The following is a 24,229-nucleotide window of genomic DNA, read 5'->3' on the forward strand; positions in this document are numbered from 1 at the left end:
ACCTCCATGTATATCTTTTAACTCCAATGATTTTCCACCTACATTCACCCTGCTTAATGTTATAAAGATAATCTTTCTCAAACTGAATTTTTATCGAATCTTTCCCCTGCTTTAAGAATCCTTACCTGGCCACAATCAATTCTAACTGTATAGCCCAATATGTACTGCTTTCCAGCCAAATCTTCATTCACCATACCAGTTTAGCCTCATCATTTGACATTTCCTGACAGAGCTCTTCACATACTATGCATATCTTTCTTCTACTTTGTCTCAACAGCTTTGCTAATACCTTTCTCTGAGTTGAATGCCATTCTGACTCCCAATTCTTACTCATCACTTCCTTTGAGATCCAAATAAACATTCTCTTCCATTCAACTGATGGAACTCTTGCATGAGTTATCTGTCAGCATCTTGTATAAAGTTTTCCATTTATTATTTGGCAATGGCTTTATTTTGAATACTAATTCTACCTCTTAAAATAAATTGGAGTGGCAGTGACATATAGTGGCACAAACCATTGTGGAACTTGGGCAAAAGCCACTGCTGAATTTGTTTTATCATCTGTTAAATGTGAATATTTCCTACCTCACAAAGTTGATGTGAGCATTAAATACCTAATGTATCTATTATGATGGCTGGCACGTAGAATATAGTCATTAAATAGTAACCATTATTACATCTGCAGTCTTTCCAAGACGTAGGAATTTCTCTTCATTTTGTAACATTACACGCCACAACTCTTTGTGCACCTAATTCTGAGATGTATACACAGAGAAGGTCCTATAGCCAAATACAGGGTTACTAAGTTAATGATAAAAGTTCTAGTAACTATGGGAAAATTCCATTTGCAAGTTTAGCTAGGTTTTTGTAGAAGTATAACCTGATCGATTAAAAGAAACCTCTCAAGAAGTTGGTCAGGATGAAAATTTCAGGATTGAAAATGTCATTTGTATTCCTCTGTTTACTTAATCTTCTCTGCAAGCCAGTTTTAAGTCCCAGATAAGATACAAAGGATTTTTGTTCCTGGAAGAAAAAAAATCCAGAATGTATAATTCTTTGTCTTCCTAATCCTGACTAATTATTTAATAGTTTTCCAGGTGGGTGTCTTAGTTCTGGAATGCAGGCTTCACCAAAGACTTCACTCTTAACCTCATTTATATAAGTAACAATATACAGACCATGATTCTTTCTTTTTCAAGCACAAAACATTAATTGACAATAAAAACTGGTAGATCACTTGGTTATCAAAGATTAGGGAAAGGGGTGCCTGGGTAGCACAGTTGGTTAAGTATCTGACTTCAGCTCAGATCATGATCCCAGGGTCCTGGGATGGAGCCCTGCATCAGGCTCCCTGCTCAGTGGGAAGCCTCCTTCTCTCTCTCCCTCTCCCTCACCCTGCTGCTCTACCTACTTTTCCCTCCTCCATAAATAAATAAAATCTTAAAAAATAAAAAAAGAAGAAGAAGATCAGGGATATCTCTGATGAACATAGATGCAAAAAAGTCTCAACAAAATGTTAGCAAACTGAATTCAATAATACATTAAATGGATTATACACCATGATCAAGTAGAATCTATTCCAGGGACACAAGGCAGATTCAACTTCCACAAACCAATCATGAAATAGGTTCATGAAAAGATGCTCAATATCATTAATGACCAGGAAAATGCAAACCAAAACCAATGAGATATGAGATACCACCCCACACCTGTTAGAATGGCTATTATTAAAGACAAGAAATAAGAAGAGTTGACACAGATGTGGAAAAAGGGGAACCCTTGTGCACTCTTGGTTAACATGTAAACTGGTATAGCCACTATGGAAAACAGTGAGGAAGTTCCTCAAAAATATAAAATAGAACTACTGGGGCACCTGGGTAGTTCAGTCGGTTAAGCATCTGACTCTTGGTTTCAGCTCAGTTCATGATCCCAGGGCTATGACCTCAGGATGGTGAGATTGAACCCCAATCCAGGCTCCATGCTCAGCCTGGGGTCTGCTTGTCCCTTTCCCCCCCCCGCTCCCCACCCTTCTCCCACTGTCCCTCAGCTCTTTCTCTCTCTCTCTCTTCCTCTAACAAATAAATAAATAAATGAAATCCTAAAAAATAAATAAAATAGAACTACCGTATTATCCAGCAATTTCACTTCCGGGTATTTATCTGAACAAAATGCAAACAGGAACTCAAAAATATATATGTACCTCTAGTTTCATTGTAGCACTATTTATAATAGCCAAGATATGGCAACTTAAGTGTCCATCAATGAATAAATAAAGAAAGTGTGGTATATATATACATGGAGTATTATTCAACCACACACACAGAAAAGGAATCTTACCATTTGCAACAATATGGATGGAACTTGAGGGCATTATAAGTAAAATCAATCAGAGAAAGACAAAATTCATATAATCTCACTTAGATGTGGAATCTAAAAACAAAACAAACTCATAGATTGGTGGTTGTCAGAAGCAGGGTGTGCAGTGTGAAGCGGGGTGAAGAGGTTTAAAAGGTGAAAGATAAAAAGGTGAAAGATAAAAGGTGAAAGATGAGAGACAAAGAAAGAGGTAAAGAGGTCAGACATGATAAGGGTGCAAGAACATGTACAAAACTATGATGAGTAAGAAAAAAAGAGCTTAGCCCTGTAAGGGAAGTGCAAGCCTCAGCACAGAGTTCAGCTCTTGTGAGTGTATGAAGTTAGGTTATAGACTTCTGGGACAGGAAAAAAATAAAATAAAATAAAATAAAATAAAATAAAATAAAATAAAATAATGAAAAAGAGAAAAAAGTTATTAGAGATTAAATTTTTCAGTAATATTTGTATCCCCTCTTTTATTTATTTTTCAGAATTGAGGCCATCATCTGCAAACATAAAGGAAAGCTAGTCACAAGTGAAACATTTATAAATGAATTAAGCAGTACAAAGAAAAAATTTTAAGTTAGTCCAAGTTTTACAAATATGCTAATGGAAGCACATTCTTGCTTTGTGTTACATATTTATCACTCAAATACAAAATATACAATTTTTAATGATTTATTGTGATTTTTTAAAAATTTGTATTTATTTATTTATCAGAGAGAGAGAGAGAGCCAGCGAGCACAAGCAGGGGGAGCAGCAGACAGAGGAAGAAGCAGGCTCCCCACTGAGCAGGGAGCCCCATGTGGGACTCAATCCCAGGATCCTGAGATCATGACCTAAGCCAAAGACAGCCGGTTAACCTACTAGCCACACAGATATCCCCTTTAATGATTTGTTAACCAACATTAAGCAAAATTAACCAAGGCATAGTAACAGAATCCTTTTGGCTAATTTTAGAATCTGAATTGCATTTGGTTTCCCACATTATCACCATTAGGCAACATAACCATAAGAAATCCGCTGAACAATATTTGAGCAATGGATAAATAATGAACAGCAAATTAGTTACAAATAAAATCATTAATGAAATATGCAATAATGCTTCCAGAACTCACAACCAAACAAGTCACAGTTTAATTACTGCCTTCTACTGTCAGCCTTTCACAAAATGGATTAATAGAAGACTTTCTTTTCATTGTCTCAAAATGCCTATGTAATTCATTTGTTTGAAAAAAATTACTTTCTCAAGGAAAATCAATTGCAAGTTACCAAACACATTGCACAAATACATTTATCCACATATATATTTTTTAAAATGTTACACCAGGAAAGATATTTCTACTTCCTCCAATGACAGTGTCTAATAATTGCTTTATTAATGGCTTTCAAAAATTTCCTACTGGAAATAAATTAGGCTGGTTTTCTTTCATTTCTTGTCCCTGAAAGAAATCTCATCTCATAATTTTCCCTTTCAGGCTCTACATATATTGGCTTGGATATAAGCAGACTCTTCCTGAGCTAAAAAAACAAAATATTCTGATTCCTGGAAGGTTTCTTCCTCTTTATTCTCTAAATCTACCTTGTATAATATGATATCCACTAGCTCTTTGGAATGTGGCCACTTCAAATTGTGAAGTGTATGAAGTACATACTGAATTTTAAAGACTTCATACAAAAAAATTAAAATATCTCATTAATAATTTTTATAATGATTACATGTTATTTGATAATATTTTATATATATATATGGGGATGAATTAAACATACTAATTTCCTTTGTTTCTTTTTACCTTATTTATTGGGTGAGTTTTGGCAATTTATGGTCTTTAAATAATTGGTTCATTTCATCTAAGTTTTAGTTGAATTTATGAGCATAGAGTTGTTCATAGTATTCTCATTTTATACTTTTAGTGTCTGTGGGGTTTACAATGACACCTCATGCCTCCCACTTAACACTGGCCATTTTGCTTTCTTTCTTTTTTCTTTCTCAGTTAGGCGAGAGGCTTATCGATTTCATTGACCTTTTCAAAGAGCAATTCATTTCCCTATTGTTTTCCTGTTTACAATTTCATTGATTTCTGCTCTTTATTCTTTCCTTCATTTTGCTCGCTTTGGTTTTAATTTGCTCTTATTTTTCTAATTTCATAAGGTGGAAACTTAGATTGTTGATTTGAAACATTTATCCTTTTCTACTACAAGTATTTTATGTTCTAAAATTTAAATCTGGCAGTTAGAAAATTTAAAATTACATGTTGGCTTCCATGTGCGGTTTGCATTATAGATTTGTAATTGTTGCTCCTCTAATAAGTAGAACACACTAGCCAAGTGGGCTTTTTTCCCACTACATTAATAAAAGTTTAACAGCCTATAGGATCACTGAACCAAAGAATCTCGGGCTCTCAGAAAGCAGTGAGCAAAAGCCTTGGGTAGTTTGGGTTTTTCTAAATTCAATTGTGTAAAAATTTGGGATATGTTTTGAGTTGAAAATTAAAGTTTAAAAAAGTGTACTATGAAACTGAGTCTGAGAGCTTGTGATTCTTCAGAGTTCCCTGTCTACTGACTAATTGAGCTTTTTAAAAAGAAAACCAGAAAGCCATCTATATAAATATGAGTAATGGAGTTGAAAGGTGAGATTGCCTCTTCTAATTTCACTACCTTGACTCAGGGCCTGAAATTTGTACCATGGAAGCACCCTTACTGCTCCTCTGGCCCGAAACCTGGAGCTTTGGTTTAATCACTCCGCCATGCAGTTCCCATCACTGTGTCTGCAGGACCAAACAGTGGGGACGACAGAGGAAGGAAAAAAGCAATGCAAAGTCACTTCAAGCTCTGAGACGGTAATTCCTCAGGTCAGAGAGGGTTCTCCCCTTCTCAGAGGTGTAGGCACCCGCCTGGTTGCCTCCACCTTCTCCATCACAGCTGCCTCTAGGGGATTGCTTGGGCTAGGAAGAAAGAAGAGCAAAAAGCAAAAACAGAAGCAGGGTATTTTCCCGCCCCCCTTTCTGTATGACCCATGGAAGCCCTCTTTCTACTGTTCAGATGTGAAAGAGAAGACACTTCTAGAGCTTTTTCTGCCTATCTCTGGGCATACTTCAGGGTATCAATTTGCCTTTAAATCTAAGCTGTGCAACGTTGGAGGGAGAAAACAACAACACCACTGTTTGGTGGTTTAGTGATTCTGATCTCTTCCCCTGATCTACCTGCTAGCTCTTACTTTTCACCATGCTCTGCATACACACATTCTTCCAGGGTTTATAGCTGCCTTTAATGAAGATAGGGTGAAGTGTTTTTACTCCATCTTGCCTGGAACTGGAACCAGTATTCCATTTTCAGACAACTTTTTTAAGATAAAAATTCTAATCTCACTTAAGTCCCTGAACCTCGAATATGTGGTGGGAGAGAGAAAGAGGAAACAGGTAATTTGGAAGACTGGGTTAACCAAAGAATCAGAAGTTTGCCTTATTCTCCTGAGGACTAATAGCTTTATGAAATTGTCATGAGAATGATATAGTCATGCCATTTGAAAAACTCTTGAGTTTTGCACATTTATACATTATAATATATCTAAGGCAAAATCTATATTTAGAAAAGATACATTCTTGGCTAAGTACAATATACAGTTGGGTCTTTTCTAGAGCAGAAGGATCTGTTGCCATCTGGATAGAAAGCAAAAAGGGTATTTCTATCCTAACATTTAAGCTAACTCAGCAGTACTGAAGATTGAGAGTAGGGGTGAGTGGGTCCTGTGCTACCATTTTTATCTCTGCTCTCCCTCATTTGTATTTCTTATACCCGAGTTTTGTCCTGTCGGTCCAAATGTCAGACCAAGACCCTTTTTGTGATAACCAATAAGGACTATGGGTTCTACTTCAATGAAAAATTTTGTTTGTAGATTTATATTTTAAAGAAGCACCATTTTCTAAGTAATAGCCTAGAGACGATAGGCCTATGACCTAAAAAAAAAAAAAATACTAGTTATAATCCTGACTTTTGATCCAGATTCAAATAAGAATGTATTTAGCGATAAATAAGACAAAGCCCAACCAACATTGGGTTAAACATCTACGAGTTTACCTATGTCACAACAAGAAGCCAGGGACTCAATATAATCTTCCACAGTATGAAAGAGGCATAAATGGTCAATTTATAAATGTATTCCCCTATTGTTGGACATTGTTTTGTTTCCAATTAAATTATACCATTAAAAACATGTAGAAAGGTGCTAAATATCATAGCAAAAGCATTTTCATATCTATATCCTTACTAGTGTTCTCATTTCCAAGGACAGATTCCAGGAAGTGAGGTTGCTGAGTCACAGAATGTAAGCAGTTTACATTTTAATGCTTGCTAGTTTCCAAAATGATTGTGTCAGTCCAAATTCTCACCAACAATATGGTAGAATGTTCTTTTCCTTATATTCTCACTGTCATTGGATATTATGACTATCTTGAGTTTTCAATAGTATATTAGGCAAATCATGGTTTATTTATTATTATTATTATTTAGTTTTGCTTCTCAGGCTATTACTGATGTTGAGCATCTCTTTTATATGTCTATTGGTGATTTGCCCCTCTTCTGTGAATCGTGTGTTTTTTATTGATTTTATTGGGTTTTTTGTCTTTTTGACTTTTTTATCAAAATGAAGGATTGTAATTCTTTAACTTTCATGTAAACTGCAAATGTATTTCTCCCAGCCTATTGTTTGTCCTTTAAATTTGTTCTATGGTATCTGGAAAACTCATATTCATCTCCAGTACAGCCAAATATCACTTTCTCTGTCAAGTCTCCCCTGAATTCCCTGGCAGTTAGTCATTGTTTCCACACTATACCCATAATATTTTGTGCATATCCCTGTGTGTAGAATTATAACTACAAACCTTTTCCTCCTGTTCAAATAAGTATACCAAAATGAAAGTCAAACAGACTAACACTATAATAGACATATTTTTGAACCTGCTTTCAATTTTCTAAAAGTAAATCATTCACAAACTTCAGAATTTTCTTTTCACTAATCATTAGTACAATCATATCATCTTTCATTTTAGAAAATCTTAGTCCCACTTCTCAACTGTCTCTCCATGAAAACTCTTATTTTCTTCTTTCTATACCTTTTGTTCATGAGCAAAATCTCCAGAAGATGTCACTCTTGCTGTCACCCTCTCTTCTAGTTATCTATTGCTGGTGACAAACTGCTGCAAATTTAGTGGTCTAAAATACTTATTTACTTTGCTCACAATTGCCAACTTGAGCAGGGCTCAGTGGGGAAGATTTTTCTTTGCTCCACACAGTTCAGCTGGGAAGCTTAACCAAGTCTGGAGAATCTACTTCCAAGATGGCTCAGATGGCTCACTCACATAACTCACAAGTTGGTTGGCTGTTACCCAAGATCTCAGCCAGGGCTGATGCTAGGAGCCTCAGTTCTTCTCCACATGGGCCTCTCCACAGTGCTACTTGACTTCCTCACAAGTTGGCTGGGTTCCAAGACTGACTATTGGAAATTACAGAAAGTAAAAGCAGCCAGTCTTTTGACACTGGGTTTGGAAACTGGCACAGCATTATCTATGCTGTAATATTTGGGGCAAAGCAATCTGAGAGTCTATCCAGTTTTAAAAGAACGGACACAGACCCCACATCTCAGTGAAAGGAGTGCCAAAGAATTTATGGTCCACTTTAATCTATCATAATCTTCCCATGTACTGTGTCCTTCTAAATTTGTCAAAAAAGTTTCAGTATTTGATATAACGAAGCCATGCTCTATTCCCTACAGAAATATGAAAGATGCCTCTCTCTCTTTCTTGCCAACTATTTGTCACTTGGTGTCCCAGCCCAAAGCAATATGGTGAGTGACTTGTGCTCCCCACAGGCCTATCAGCTTCTGCCAAGGAGTTAAGTCCAACCTAACTACTGAGCCAAGACTAGGGATAAGATAATGTCCTCCCCCAATTTTTTACTCTACAGTCTCTGTACCTACAAAATGTTCAACTTACAGAATTTCTTCCCCTCTAACAGACCAACTCCCATCAACACTTCATTAAGTATAATCACACTCTGAACTGGTGCTTAATCTGAACTACTGACAAATTATTTGTGATATTTGCAATACTAACGTGCCTTAACTTCATGTCTGAGAAGCCTATTGTCATAGACTCCCTCTTTAACCAACTTCTCTTATACAAATAATATTCTATCAGATTCTCCATGGCACTCTTCAATCTAAAGAATTTGAATTTTATTTTACTCTATACCTCCATAGTACTTACTGGAGTTGAACATCTCAGAAAAGAAATATCCTATAGACTAGAAAAGTGCCAAGTGAGGAAAGGAAAATCACTAGGAAGTTTCAGTGTTTCATAATTGTAAGAATACTTTTTTCGTTGTTTTTTAATGGTAGAAGTTCTCCATTTTCAAAAGTATAAAAGAAAAATTAAACTGCCTACTAGCTCCTATTTCCCTAGGAATAGCCTATCTTATTTCAGTGACTTTCTTCAAAACAATCAGTGAAAAATACGGCAGGTCCTTTATATGTGTAGAACACTAAGATACAGATCCCTTTGAGCCACAGAAAGAAGGAATTCTTGTGTACTGTTGATGGGAATGCACAGTGGTGCAGCCACTCTGGAAGGAAATAGAGAGTTTCTCATAAAGTTGAAAAGAGAACTACTCTGTGATTCAGTAATCACACAACTGAGTATTTACCCCAAAAATGCAAAAACACTAATTCAAAGGGATATATGCAACCCTCTGCTTATTGCAACATTATTTACAACTGCCAAATTATGGGAGTGCCTGGATGATTTTTTACCTCAGCTCAGGTCTTGATCTTGGGGTCAAGAGTTCAAGTCCCACACTGGGCTCCACACTGGGTGTGGAGCCTACTTTAAAAAAATTAATAAGTTAAAAAAATAGCCAAATTATGGAAAGAGCCCAAATGTCCATCAACTGATGAATGAATAAAGATGATATGGTATACATAGACAATGGAATATTATTCAACCATTAAAGGAATGAAATCCACGGGGCACCTGGGGGACTCAGTAGGTTAACCCTCTGCCTTCGGCTCAGGTCATGATCTCAGGGTTCTGGGATCGATCCCCACATCTGGCTCTCTGCTCAGTGGGGAGCCTGCTTCCCCCCCACCCGGCCTGCTGCTCTGCCTACTTGTGATCTCTCTCTTTCTATGTCAAATAAATAAATAAATAACAAAATATTTTTTAAAAATAAATAAAGGAATGAAATCTTTGCAACAACACCGTTGGAGCTAGAGAGCACAATACTAAGCAAAATAAGCCAATCAGAGAAAGACAAATGCCATATGATTTCACTCATATGTGGAATTTAAGAAACAAAACAATTGAACAAAGGGCGGGGGGAAGACAAACCAAAACCAGACTCTCAACTATAGAGAATAAAAAGATGGTTACCACAGCAAAGTTTGGTGGGGGTATGGGTGAAATAGGTGATGGGGATTGGGAATACACTTATCTTGATGGGCACTGTGTAATATATGGAATTGTTGAATCACTATATTTATACCAGAAACTAATATAACACTGTATGTTAACTACACTAGAATTAAATTTATAAAAAAATTTTAATATTGGAATTTGGAAGGTACAAATTAATCTTACCTCTCTCCCCTCAAGATTACAAATAAACTGAAAAATTGACATCAAGGTCAGATATGGATCAAAATAGTGCCTCTCATTACCATAAAACTGGACCAAAGAATGGGCTAATTTGGCTTTCTATTTTTTCTTCTTAAAATCTAGTCATTGGGACCTGCCTGTGAAGAAAGTTGGGTCTGAGACACAGGCACACATTCAACTGCCCTAGAGGGTGAGATTGTGGCCTGCCTCTGCCAGGCAAGGATTTCCAACCAGGTCAGCGGCAACAGTCAGAGTAAAGAACATGTGGCCCATGAGTAGACAGTGTCTGCATGTAGAGACAGTGAGGTTGGCTTCCCCACGGCTGCCACTTCTTTCCCTAGTCTCACGAATCAGGTAACACAGCCCACCCCCCCATTCCTGTAGGGAAAGAGGAGAGATGGGGGAAAACATTTAAGAGAGTAGCATTTCTGAGAGAGTAGAATTTTCTGACTTGTGCATCTATAGGAAAATAGGGAAAGAGTGGAAATGGATTTCCTATATGAAGTAAACATTCAGGGTAAAATACTGCTATGATGCAGATAATATACTATAGGTTAGTTCTCTTCCAATACTGTCCTAAAGGGTTCCATCACATTCTCAACATACATGTTAAAATTTTCTCTAGCTTATGCTTAGCGAAATAAGTCAATCGGAGAAAGACAACTATCATATGATCTCCCTGATATGAGGAAGTGGAGATGCAACATGGGGGGTTAAGGGGGTAGGAGAAGAATAAATGAAACAAGATGGGATTGGGAAGGAGACAAACCATAAGTGACTCTTAATCTCACAAAAACAAACTGAGGGCTGCTGGGGGGAGGGGGGTTGGGAGAGGGGGGTGGGGTTATGGACATTGGGGAGGGTATGCGATGGTGAGTGCTGTGAAGTGTGTAAACCTGGCGATTCATAGACCTGTATCCCTGGGGATAAAAATATATTATATTTTTATGTTAATAAAAAATAAAAAAATTTTTTAAAAATTTTCTCTAGCGTATAAATATATACAATTAAGCCACCAGATTTACTTTATTCTTCATTCTTAAAGGACCTTATTAGGAAACTAAAAAGACAACCCGGAGAATGGGAGAAAATGTTGGCAAATCCTATACCTGATAAGAGATTAATATCCAGAATATATAAAGAACTCTTAAACTCAACAACAAAAAACAAACAACCTGATTAAAAAGTGGGGAAAATACTTGAATAGACATTTCTCCAAAGAAGATACACAATTGTCTAAACACTGAAAAGTGGGTTAATATCATTAGTCATTAGGGAAATATAAAACAAAACCACCACAAGATACCACTTCACACACAGTAGAATGGCTATAATGAAAAACACAGAAAATAGCAAGTTTGGGCAAGGATGTAGAGAAATTGGAATACATGTATGTTGCTGGTAGGAATGTAATATGATACAGCTGATGTGAAAAATTTTTGGTGTTTCTTCAAAAAGTAAAATGTACTCAAAATAACTGAAAATAGGTACTCCAATACTTTATGCTAATGTTCATTTTAGAATTATCTATAACAGTTGAAAAGTGGAAACAACCCAAGTGTCCATCAAAGTATGAATGGATAAATAAAATGTGGTATATCCATACAATAAAGTATTAGTCATTCATAAAAAGGAATAAAGTTCTGATACATGCTACAACATGGATGAACCTTGAAAACATTACATGCTAAGTGAAATAAAGCCTACCAGAAAGAACATATATATGAGTGAGTCCATTTATAAGAAGCACCTAAAATGGACAAATTTGTAGAGGCAGAAAGTAGATTTGAGGTTACCAGAGAATTCAGGAATAGGAGTCATTACTTAATAGGTGCGGAGTTTATATTTGAGGTGAAGAAAAAGTTTGGGAAATAGTGGTGATGGCTACACAACACTGTGAGTGTAATTAATGCCATAGAAATGTACACTTAAAAATGGTTGAAAGTGCAACTTTTATGCTATATATATTTTACCACAATAAAAAATTTTAAGTACTGCATTCTTAGTAAAGACTCAAGTTTATAGTAGAAAAATCACACTATTCCTTATGTATAGCAAGTTTTAATAAGACTTTTAGCTTTACTACTAATGTATTTTGACTATTCCTCATGCATTCATTTCTAACTAAGTAAATGGAAATAGGACAAAAATAAGTATTCCCTGGGTTAGAAATTTAGTCAGAATCAGGGAACCAATAGATTTATAAGTCAAATCAGAGGTGAAATTTAGTATTCTATACTCAAAAGGGTCATTCTTCACTGAATGCTATTATGGTATATGTACAAATACAGGAGCCAGTCTGGAAGTTTGTTTGGTTTGTATAATTCCTTTGGACAGTTGCGAGTTAGTTATTTAAAAGACAGATGCTCAGGAGAATATTCTCAGCATCGTCCTTAACAGAATTCCAATTCCTCTTTCCTCCTAGAACCACTTAGAAATGCAATGTTGAGAGCAGCCATAGGCAAATCTTTACCTGACTTAAATCTCTCTCCCTGTTCCCAAATTTCTTCTTTCTTGTTAGAAATAATTTGAGTATGGTTTAAGAATCTAGATGACTTTTGGGAGTTAATGTTTTTTCCAAATGATTGTGTTTTCATCACTGAAAAACAGGGAAATGTTTTTTTTCTGGACATTCCACTGGAATTAAATATTATACTACCGAAAGGAAAATAGAATCTTCAGGGTATAGACATTACCAAGATTAAAAAAACTCATAAAAGTTCTGTTTTTCAGGCGCCTGGGTGGCTCAGTGGGTTAAAGTCTCTGCCTTTGGCTCGGGTCGTGATCCCAGGGTCCTGGGATCGAGGCCCGTGTCGGGCTCTCTGCTCGTCAGGGATCCTGCTTCCCCCTCTCTCTCTGCCTGCCTCTCTGCCTGCTTGTGATCTCTGTCTGTCAAATAAATAAATAAAATCTTTACAAAAAAATTCTGTTTTTCCAGAAATTTCCCTTTTAGTCTAAGTTACTAGGGTTTGAGATATCCAAATTCTTCTAATATATTAATTACTAACAGAATATTTATGCCACTTTTTCTTTTAAAAGCAGCAGGTATATACATATATCATCGCATTTTCCCCCCAAATTTTCTTTTTTTAGGTGTTTGAGGGTAACTGTTTTTATCATAATTTTTCAAATGAAGAACCTGAGACCAGAGAGGCTAACTGCTATGCCCAAATTAAAGTAGACCCAGCGCTGAACCCTACACCCTCTCAACACCACTTACACAGCATTCTTCTTTATAATTAGAACAAATTGCAGGGCCCTGTGCATAGGAAAAGGACTGGAATGAATATTAAAAATTAAATATTATTGACTTATTGAACTACTAATGTTCTTATCATTCAAGAAGATCATATTAAAACTAACTTGGATGCAACAATTTTGTGCTACAGGTTAAGTTGTGCCTACACTGACAGCATAATAGCTAATAAATTGGTTAAATTCATGGTAAATTCTATACATCTGCAATATGGAATTTACCTTTTTATTATATTATTTTAAAAATTTTTTTAGACTTTATTTATTTATTTATTTGACAGAGAGCGTGAAAGAGCACAAGCAGGGAGACAGCCGCAGGAGAGGGAAAAGCAGGCTCCTCGCTGAGCAGGGAATCCGACTTTGGGGTTGCTTCCCAACATCCTCTGGGATCATGACCTGAGCCGAAGGCAACTATTTAACTGACTGAGCTAACCAAGCGTCCCACCCTTTTATTTTTTAAAAAAGTTTTTTGTCAGCAAATCTGGAACAGACTTCAGATTCCTTGATTTCTTTTTTTTAATCAATAACATTGGAAGATGATGCTACTACTTAAAATTTCTTTGGGGGATGGGTGGTTAAGTTGATAGTGATAGATGGGGTTGAGGAAGGTATGGGAAATGGACATAAAGAAGTCACGACTAGAGGTCTACATGAAGCCAAAAGGCCTTTTTACTGAGACCTCACGTACTTAGATCCACTCACTCACAGAGAGGGAGAATGGCCCCATGATCCCATGGCACATTATGGTGAGATCCACAATAGATATGAAGCTTTGGTCTATCATCTCCCTTCATTTTACAGTTAAAAAGCCTGAAGTCAGGAAGGCTAGTCCATAGCCAGGAGACTAGCATGAAAGGACAACAGGACTTCGGAATCTAGAACCACAAGCACCTGCTGAGTATGGATCCTGTTAAATGGGAAGCCCTCTCCCTCACCAACCCCCTACCCCACTGAGCTCCAAATTGATTTAAGTATGCAAATTTAAGCATAGCTGCTGTGGAGCCAAACTATTTTGCCTAAGACAGCATTACCCCTGAGTTGTGTGGTCCTGGACAGGAATAGGGCTGGGAGAAAGGAGGGAGCCTAAAGGACCCAGACTTCCGTGAGCTTCCCCACCCCTCACATTTCATTAGTAGACTTGCAAATGCTGACTGGACATGACGTGTTAGTGGAAGTGTTAGGGGAAGGGATGTGGTTTCAAGTCCAAGTTAACTTCAAGCATAAACAGTTGGCAGGTATATAAGAGGGAACTGGGGACACAAGAGACCATGAGAAAGTAAACCTCTGGGGACAAGCAGGAATTTTGAGGAAGCATTGGGTTTCCACAATTCATGGAATTCAGTTTATTTGTATAGCAGCCACAGCCAGACTTTGAATTTTCAGCTGAATTACACTAGTTAGGGACATAATCAGGGCTAAAACATAGATCTTTTGATTCCTGGTTCAAGTTCTTCTACATCATAATGTGTTCTTTTCTTATATACAAAGAACTTCCTGGTAGCCAGGGATTTCTACTTTGAAAAACAGCCCAGGGTTGCCTGGGTGGCTCAGTGGGTTAAAGCCTCTGCCTTCAGCTCAGGTCATGATCCCAGAGTCCTGGGATCGAGCCCTGCATCTGCTCTCTGCTCAGCAGAGCCTGCTTCCCTCTCTCTGCCTGCCTCTCTGCCTACCTGTGATCTCTGTCTGTCAAATAAACAAATAAAATCTTAAAAAAAAAAAAAAAAAAGAAAGAAAGAAAAACAGCCCAGGGCCCAGAGCCTAGAGCCCAGAGCTGCCTAAACAGGAGAATAAATTCTGGGTTTTAATGGCTCCGTCCTTCAGTACTAATTCTTTCTTCTACTTTCCAGTCTGATGTACCCAATTAATTTTACTACTCTCCAATCAGGAAACCAATGTCTGTATATATCAGATGCAGTTTAGAGCTGCTCCTAAATCTAGGAAGCAAGTATAAAATCCAAGCTAGATGTTCAAAGAAGCCAGTACTATTAAAGCACTAAAAACACGGAGTCATTGCTGGCTGCCTGATCAAACCTCTTTGATCTTAGTGAAGGCATTCATTTACCTAAAAGAGTTCTTACTCACAGGGCTGGCTGCATCCCTGGGCTCCATTTTTAGAAGGGGACACCACTTGGGGTTTGAAGTGACTTTGTCGCTGTTTTGAAATTTTTAATAATTTAATTTCTAAATTTGTGTTTTGTAAGTAAAGTCCAAAGGGAAAACAGAGGAAGTGCTAGGGGATTGGTGCCTTATCTCACATGGGGTCCTGCCTCCCAGAGAGTCTCTGCTATCCTGTCTACTCCCCACCCTTGTTCAATGACCTCTGCCATCTGCCCTGTGGGGGTCAGGGCGCAGCTGGGGAAAGGCTGGGATCAGGCCCACACCCTGTGCACTGAGCCATGGCCAGGGCCCAGAGCCTGTGAGGGTGTGCCCTCCGCCAGCGTATATCCCATATCTGAAGGAGCTAACAGTAAATAGCAGATAAAATACAATGTGACAGGTCAAGAAAAAGTTTTTTTCTTGCTTTTTGAACAGGAAGCCCACCTTTTTATTTTGCACTAAGCCCCACAAATTATGTATCTGGCCCTGAATTCGTATCTTATCTGGCAATCTCAAGCTAATGTTATTTTTAGATTCTGAACTAAATAACCACACAAATATGGAGTAATAACTCTGATTTTACTAAAGTTATTATTTGGTTTCAAGAACTCTTAATATTAAATACAAAATCAGATCTTTTCAACAGTTCAACAGAAGGAAAATAAGCTTCTATGTTATTCTTGCCAGCAGGTATGATTAACAACAGAAACTCTGGATCTGTTGTGGCGACTTGACAGTATAATGGATGAAATGGAAAAATGATGGAATTTTTTTTTTTCACTGAGACAGCCAGGAAAAAAAAATTAGTTATTTCTCCACAGTAAAAATATTATCACTCCATGTTTTCTATCACATTAGGGAAAGTTTTTAAAAAATCTTGTCACCTCTCTCCAATCCTGGTATCTGCTCATAAATAACTATAGTGCTTTCCCATTATCTATATGGCACAATATTTAATGGCAATAGGACAGTGATGTCAGAGGAATCAAGAGGAAGTATAAGAAATAGATTTTTATTTATTTATTTATTTATTTTTGACATCTGCTTCACATTTTAATATCTTACCTTGAGCTTGCCCAAAAGAAGTTCATGATCATGAAGAAGCTTTTTGGTCTCATCTTGACTGCTACCAATTTCTAGAAGATTGGGCTGTGATTCAGCCAACTGAAGTTGCACCCACTTGCCACACTATAAATAAAAATGAAACAAAATGCACTTTTAGTTCCTCTTGTTTCTTCCCCTTTACCCTTCTCCTTTTTTTCCTTCCTTCTTTCTTTCCTTCCTTCTTTCCTTTCTTTTTTACAGTTTCAGTTATACTGTGAACACTTTATTCCTTCCATAGAGATAGGCCTTACTGACATTGAAATCTAACAGGTTTGATATAAATCCATGCCCTGTCTTTTCATTCATTCTTAGGGTAAATTCTTTTCTCTTGGCATAGTGTATTTAAATTAAAAATTCTCAAATGAAGAACACATACAATAGATTAGGTATTATTGACTATTACAAAGTTATAGAACATGTTACACAGTTGTACATTCTCTTTCTCACAAAAACTTAATTCCATAAAAATAGTGAGATTGCACCTGGACAAATAGGATGCAAGCTTCACCAAGGGGAAAAGGTTTTATAAATGGTATTTAGGCTGATCAGTGTCTTTACATTGACCTGGCTGGATCAACTGGGAAGAATAAGCAGCCAAGGAAGCAACAGATTTTTATCCTACATTAAAGTAAAAACATAACATTTTCCAATTTTTGTTGTTGAGTAATCAATAATGTATGTATGATAATGTCAATAAATTTAGATGCATGTGACAACAGCTGTATGAATGTGGCCAATTTGTTTCCAACACGCAGGACACTTTCAGTGCTCCAATATATAATTCACCATTGCACTTCCTGAGGAATTGCTTTTCTAAGAAGCAGCAATTGATTAAGCAAGAGGAACCATTGAAAGGCACTGCACACGGATAAGCAAGTTGCTGAAGAGAAATGAAAAAAATGTGTAGCTAGTCCATATCATGAGTGCCCTAAGACCATTTGGAAACAAACCCATACAGATTAGACTCCGACATTTATATTTCTTCAAGATGGACCTTCTACTCTGAATAGCTTGAGATTTATTTTATTTGGGACAGCATTTAGTTAAAGAAGCAGTGAAGGGTGGCCAGAGGGAACATTCTTAGAAACACAGTCAAGTTAAAATAAGTATTTCCAGCATAATTTTAGGAAATTTTTCCCCCTGTATAGTCAAAGGAACTCTGATTCTCCTATAATTTATCCCATACACATTATCCCTCTTCTTGCTCTAAGAAATGTTTCCTATCTGAAGGAAAGAAAAGTTAACTTCTTTAAAACAATGAGTTTGCCTCTTTTCCCTCACTGGCTGAAACTTGTAGTTACTCAAATCATCATAAAATCACACGTAAATCATCAATTTTTGCTACCTCTGCTTCAGGCTTCTTTCCGTGTCCACCTACTGCCTTTGAAAGGACTTGAGGGCCAGGGAATCATCAGAGGTGCTGTTTACATGAGGCCAGTTCTCAAGAGCACTGGGAATCACACCAGTAGGAGCACTTTACGTTCAGTGATCTAAGAGGGAATCGTTTTGCTCAGTATCAACTGCTGTTTTCCTGTTACAGATTTTCATATTAACGTAAAATTCACAGCAATTAAGTTAAATTAAACAGGCCTCAGTCACGGCTTCTAACAAAGGCCAGAGAAATCAGGTTGATGAGGTCCTGAAAGTAACTGGCTGGTGAGCATTGGCTTGTTTGCCTTGTTCCCTTCATTAAACACTGAATTCCTGAAGTAGTGGCTTGTCTAAATCCAAGCACAATGCTTCAGGGGGGTTTGCAAGACATTCCATAGGAAATAAAATCATGGATGTCTTCTTCAACCTAAAGGTACGTGGCCATCATTGCAAACCAGCAAATTACTTGACATAAAATATGCAATAGCCCTAAGCCTCAAGTGTTTCAACCTCCTGCTGATAAGGACAAATATGACGCCCGCCCTTTGCACCTTCCCTGGCAGGGTCTTCATTCTCCCAAAATGTGATAAGCATTCACTAGTGCCTTTACCATGGCAAAAGCAGTGCTGTAGAGGAGCCTCTTATTAGGTGTTCCCTGCCTTCCATCGTGTTCAAAATAGCACCAGCCCGTTTCTACTGGGAACATCCTCTTCCCTCCTCCATCACATCCACTCTCCAAAATCACTAACATTTTACAGGTCCACCTGACTCTCCAGCCTGGTAATCATGAACTAGCAATCATAAGTCGCTTGGCTTTAAAAATAAAATTGAAAGTATATGGTAGAGTTTTTTGGTTTTGTTTTAATTAAGCTGCTACAGAGGTTTTCTGGCTAACTGAAAGAGAAACCATAGTGAATTGCTGAAACTTACAAGTAAGATGTACTTGCTGTGCTATTTTCTATATGCTGAGTCCTGCCGACTATGTGGAATGTCCTTTAGGATTATCAACACCCTGCAAAAAGCCAACTGCCACAGAGAAAAAAGAAAATTGTCTTACCTTTATGACAGCTATCACGATTTTGGAGTCTCCTGCCTGAACAGCTACTGAACTGACTGTCGTCGTAGAAAACTCCACATCAGGACTTCCTTGGCTGGACATGGCACTTTAGAACCAGAATTTATACTCTGGACAGCCTCTGGACAGATGTGTGTCTGCTGGTCATTTCAGAAGGCAGTCACTGGGGTTACTTGGATTCATTCAGGGAAAGAGCTCAGCTCATACTGATTACTCTGCCAAAAGGAAAGAACAGGAGGTTAAAAATAGACAACCCCATTGAGTTTATCACGAGAGGGGGAGAGAGAGAAGAGAAGGGGAAAGAATCGCCACACCCCTGGTATGGTAACACTAAGTGCCTGATATTTTTGCCATTATCTTAAATGGGGAGGGCAGTTTCTAGCTCTCTGCCTATCAGTTGATGTTTAACAGCAAATGGGAAAAAAGTTACATCCTGACAACCCAAATTAATTTTGCCATTGAATCTATATAGTTAGGGTGGACTTTGAAACCAGTCAGTCATGGACCTGGATATCAATCCTTTTAAGATTTTTAAGTCTCCCTTATGCAAAGAAACCCCCCCCAAAATGTACTTTAAAAATAAGTTCTAGTATGTATTTGGGGATTAAGCCACAGAATTGCTTATAATTTTAGATTAATTTGATTCTGTAAAACTTACTGCCTTTTGTCAAATGAAGTTTATGAGGCACGGTCACATTTTCTCGGGGCTTCAGATTTCTTAGGGACATTTTAAAAATATTTCAATAAGCAATTATCAATAGAGATCTACCATTTCAGGATTTCTTTGTGACTACTTTACTCCATTCACCAGCATTTTCAAATTCAATTATCACAACTAACAGGAAGTAATATACCTTGTTATTACCTTTAAATCGCAGCAAGAAAAAAAATTTCTTTTGTTTAATTAAGAGTTAACTCTATATTTTACTACAATTTTTTTTAAAAAGGATAACAATGTATGTACTTCAGGTTTGGTTTTTATTCTTCTTCACCCCCCTATGCAGGAAAATTATAGACAGCTTCAAATCAGAGTCCAAGATCAGCAGATTAATCCTCTTGCTAGAAACCCAGCGTGTGTCACAAGCTGTCTGTGGTATTAAACAGCAGCTGTTGGATTCCCTGTCCAAGAACAGCTGAAAATAACACTGTCGTTTAGGTCAGAGGTCAGATGCAAATACATCAGAGATACTGACTCCAAAGTTGCTAGAGCAGTTAGAAATCTCTGGGACAAAGCCAGAATGGAGGATAAAGGAATAAACAGAGTTAAACTAGTCCACTCACCGTTTAAACCCTTAGGTCATTTCAAAAGCATGTTCAGGTTCAATCCTCATGTTCAGAAGACTGAGTCAGCACCACTGCTTTGTTTTGCTAAGGTTCATGATAATATTCTTGAGTCAAGGAGGGAAAAGTGCTTTCCCATATACTTCGGTGTTCAGCCATTGTTTTTGTTTCCCACATGTCATGGCTGCTCTGTAGTTAGATAGCTCTGACCCAGGTCCCCCCGTCTCAGCATCTGCCTGCCGGCTAGCAAGACAGAAACCACGCCTGGATCCCAGAAACTGGGATCCACAAACTATCCAACGCTGTGAAAGGAGAGGTTGGAGCAAGCTCAGGAGTGTAGCCACCAAGAGATACCAGGATGTAGAAAATATCATAAATGCTTTCATTTCATGGCAGACATGGAGAACCAACCTGATCTCTTTGTTGAGTTTGCCTCTGTGTCAAAGGCAAGCTCCTTCTGCTTGAGCAAGTAGTTAGTCCAAACAAAACAAAACAAACAGAAAAACCAGTTTTCCGCTAATTGCCCTCAAGAACAACCAAGAGTTGACAACTGCGTCACATAATATCCACACCCCAAACTAAAATGCCTGAAGGAGTATTGCTTAAATCTTTGTGTACATTGCCACCTGGAACAGCAAACAGTGACTTGCACCCAAAATACACAGTGCACTTTTACTCCAAGTCAATCTTACTGTTAGAAACTCAGTGTGTGTCCAAAAAAGAAAAAAAAAAGAAACAAGAAACTCAGTGTGTGTCATAGTTGTATATAAACCTTCAAGAGGCAAAGGGACCTTCTGTCAGCAGGCTGCAAAGACAATGGCTGGGAAAAAAGTGGTTATGTTCATAAAGCCCCACTTAGGATGGATGATGGGTGTGGAGGGTAGGCTGGAATGTGTGGCCCTACAGGTCCACACCAAGGAAAAAGGAAAAGAGAGATGCAGAGGACAGAAATTATGGCTGAAAGTCTGATGAATTCTAAGGTTAAAGGGCAAAGGGAATTAGAAATATTTAAGACTTTGTTAAAAGATTAATCCAGCTCTTTAGCAGCAAAGGTAGTGCCTTTTTCTGTGCAGATGACCTTTCTCTGTTAATTAGATGGAGCAGGGCTCGGTGTTGCATAAAGAAATTGTTTTGTACGTTGGGAGACATAGACGATAATGCAAACTGCATACATGAATTTAAGTGATTTCGGACTAATACTTTTTAATTCAAATTCTTGGCTTTAAAACCTTTAAAAGGCTTGACTCACTTTTGTCTCCCCTTCCCTTTCTGTCTTTTCAACTTTTTAGTCCTTTCCCCTGCAGAAGCTTTGTTGTTCAGATCTCTCTATCCACATTTAGCTCATTTTGAACTTTTGCCGCGTTTCTTCATCTACCATAATATTTAATCATAACTTGCACTATTAACTCTGGGAAACAATTTGGAAAATAATGTAAAATATATTGTATTAAGAAAATTGGTACACTACAATTAGATGGACTTTTTTTTTTAAAAAAAGCTTTTTGAGATACAGTTTGTTTATACTCCACCTCCCCTATCATCACCAAAAAAACAAAAACAAACAAACAAAAAATCCAACCAATCAAACAAACAAACAAAAAAGCCAAAACAAAACAAAACAAAAATCTTGAAGTTTATGGAGGATCTTACAAAGGTTATTATGCCTTCTCTGTTTATTCTTCTGGGAAATGCCTGTTTTTATACTAGCTGAATTTTAGTGAAGTATCTTCCATGAGAATATATCAAAAACTATAACTGGATTCTATAGAGTTACAAATAGCATTTCTTTTCCCCAATTTCCTTTATTATGGTAAAATACACATAACATGAAATTTACCATTTTAACTATTTTTAAGTGTACAGTTCAGGGATATTAAACACATTAATTATGTTGTGCAAGCATTACATCCACTTATCTCCATAACTCTTTTAACCTTATAAAACTGAAAATCTATACCCATTAAACAATAGTTCTCCATTCCCTCCTCCCCCAAACACCTGGCAATCACCATTCTGCTTTCTGTCTCTATGATTTTGACTAAGAATTCTAAGTACTTCATATAAATGGGATCATACGGTATTTACCTTTTTGTGACTGGCTCACTGCACTTAGCATAATGTCTTAGAGGTTCCTCCACGTTGCAGCCTCTGCCAGAATTTCTTTCCTTTTTAAGGTTGACTAATATTCCAGTGTGTGTGTGTGTGTGTGTGTGTGTGTGTGTGTGTACATCACATTTTTGCATATCCATTCATCCATCTATAGACACTTGTTCTGCTTCCATATTTTACCTATTGTGAATAATGCTGCTGTGAACACGGGATACAAGTTATCTGAGATCCTGCCTTCAATTCTTCTGTGTATATACCTAGAAATGGAATCAGTGTATCAAATGGTAAATCAATTTTTAATTTCTTGAGGAAATATCAGACTGTTTTTCACAGTGGCAAATAGCACATTTTAATAAAATATAATTAGTTTGGAAACTTTATTATGTGATTTTTTTTAAGATTTTATTTATTTATTTGAGAGAGAACACGAGCAGGGGGAGGAATAGAGGGAGGGGGACAAGCAGACTCCCCACTGAGTGTGGATCCTGAGGCAGGCAGGGCTTGATCCCAAGATAATCAAGGTCAAGACCTGAACCAAAATCAAGTCTGATGCTTTACCTACTAAGCTACCCAGGCAACCACCACGTGCTTATTTTTTAGCTTGCTCTATGGCTATGATATTAAAACAACACATTTTCTTTACTAGAGTATATGTGGGGTCTGCTCAATTCTTCATAGAGAATCCCAGGTGTTTGTCTTAATCAATGCTATCATTAGTTAAACTTTATATAAAGACAAATTAGATGACCTAAATAAAGCAGTATGAGTCTATTTATCCAGGTCAAAAATTCAAGGCAAAACTTCCTCTGCTATTATTGTTATTAGCAATAAAAAAATAATAGCTACCATTTAGTGATAGCTATTATATGCCAAGAACTGGGACAAGTATTTTATACTCTATTCCATTTAATCCACATATGGCTGGAAGACTTATTTTACTGACTTTATAAATCACACACACACACACACACACACACACACACACACACACAGGGATTTACTGATATCTACCACCTCCTGTCCAAACTTTTCTGCCTGGGTTTCAAAGCTATCTACGGCCTGGCCCCTCCCACCTGCTTAATGACATTTACCAATTTTACCAGTCCCCAAGGATCATCCTTGGTCTCTTCCTTAATTTAGTTGTTCTTTGCAGAGGTATCATCCTCTTTCTCTCTTCATCTATCAGAATTCCTCCCATCATTTAAGACCAAGATGAATACCAATTCCTTTTGAAAGTTGAAATACCTGCCTATAGTCCTTTTTTCTAAAATTTGACTGTTGTCACAATTTAATAATTATATGTTTATATTGCAAACTTGCTTTGTTTTCTAACAATTTCATTTCCACTAGTATTATTTCTCAATTAGATTTGAAGCTCCTTATGGAAAGAAGCCATGTCTTAACATTTTTGGGGGTCTTTTCAGACCACCTCGTAGGGTCACTGTAGAGACTTTTAAAAGAGTTGCTTACATAAAATGCTTGGAAGACGACTTGGTATTTAGCAAGTGCCATAGACAGAACACAACATTATGCAAAAACTGATGCTTATAAATATTGGCTAACTGATTAAATCACATTACATATAGAAAAAAAGACACTTTTAATACAATTCATTCAGTCAGTATTTATTCATGCAAGAAGTAGTTATTGAGCATTTGCTATATGCCAGGCACTTATGCATTAGAAATATAGCAGTGAATGAAAGAGGGGTCTCCACCCTTGAAAAGGTAACAATCCAGTAAGGAAGGACAGATTATAAGCAATAAAATAAGCAACCAACCTAAAAATACACTATGATTAAATCTAGGAGAACAACAACCAGTAGTAGTTTAAGTAGACTGAATCACATATTTAAAATTTGTCAGAGAAATCAGGGGATACTTTCAAGGTATTTCTATGGAATACAGAAAATAACAGGAATAATAAACTGATA

At 37.2% G+C, this 24,229-nt stretch overlaps 1 protein-coding gene across 6 annotated transcripts in view; it reads right to left on the reverse strand.

Annotated features, from left to right (window-relative positions):
• The window catches only part of CCDC141 (coiled-coil domain containing 141), a 216,822-nt gene extending 196,547 nt beyond the window's left edge, over positions 1 to 20,275 (reverse strand). For 5 of the 6 annotated variants that reach the window (XM_032856023.1, XM_032856021.1, XM_032856018.1 and 2 more), the window contains exons 1-2: positions 18,889 to 19,235; positions 16,422 to 16,544 (exon numbers count right to left, since the gene is read on the reverse strand). In XM_032856023.1, coding sequence (XP_032711914.1) covers positions 16,422 to 16,544; positions 18,889 to 18,990 — 225 coding nt within the window. In that variant the 5' untranslated portion in view covers positions 18,991 to 19,235. Of the gene's footprint in view, positions 1 to 16,421; positions 16,545 to 18,888; positions 19,236 to 20,187 lie in introns of those variants that run through there. The other variant, XM_032856017.1, reaches the window with a different exon arrangement.
• Between the last annotated feature and the right edge of the window lie 3,954 nt (positions 20,276 to 24,229).

Source organism: Lontra canadensis, unplaced genomic scaffold (genome assembly GCF_010015895.1).
Source record: "Lontra canadensis isolate GAN:19392208 unplaced genomic scaffold, GSC_riverotter_1.0 scaffold11, whole genome shotgun sequence".
NCBI classification, from domain to species: domain Eukaryota; kingdom Metazoa; phylum Chordata; class Mammalia; order Carnivora; family Mustelidae; genus Lontra; species Lontra canadensis.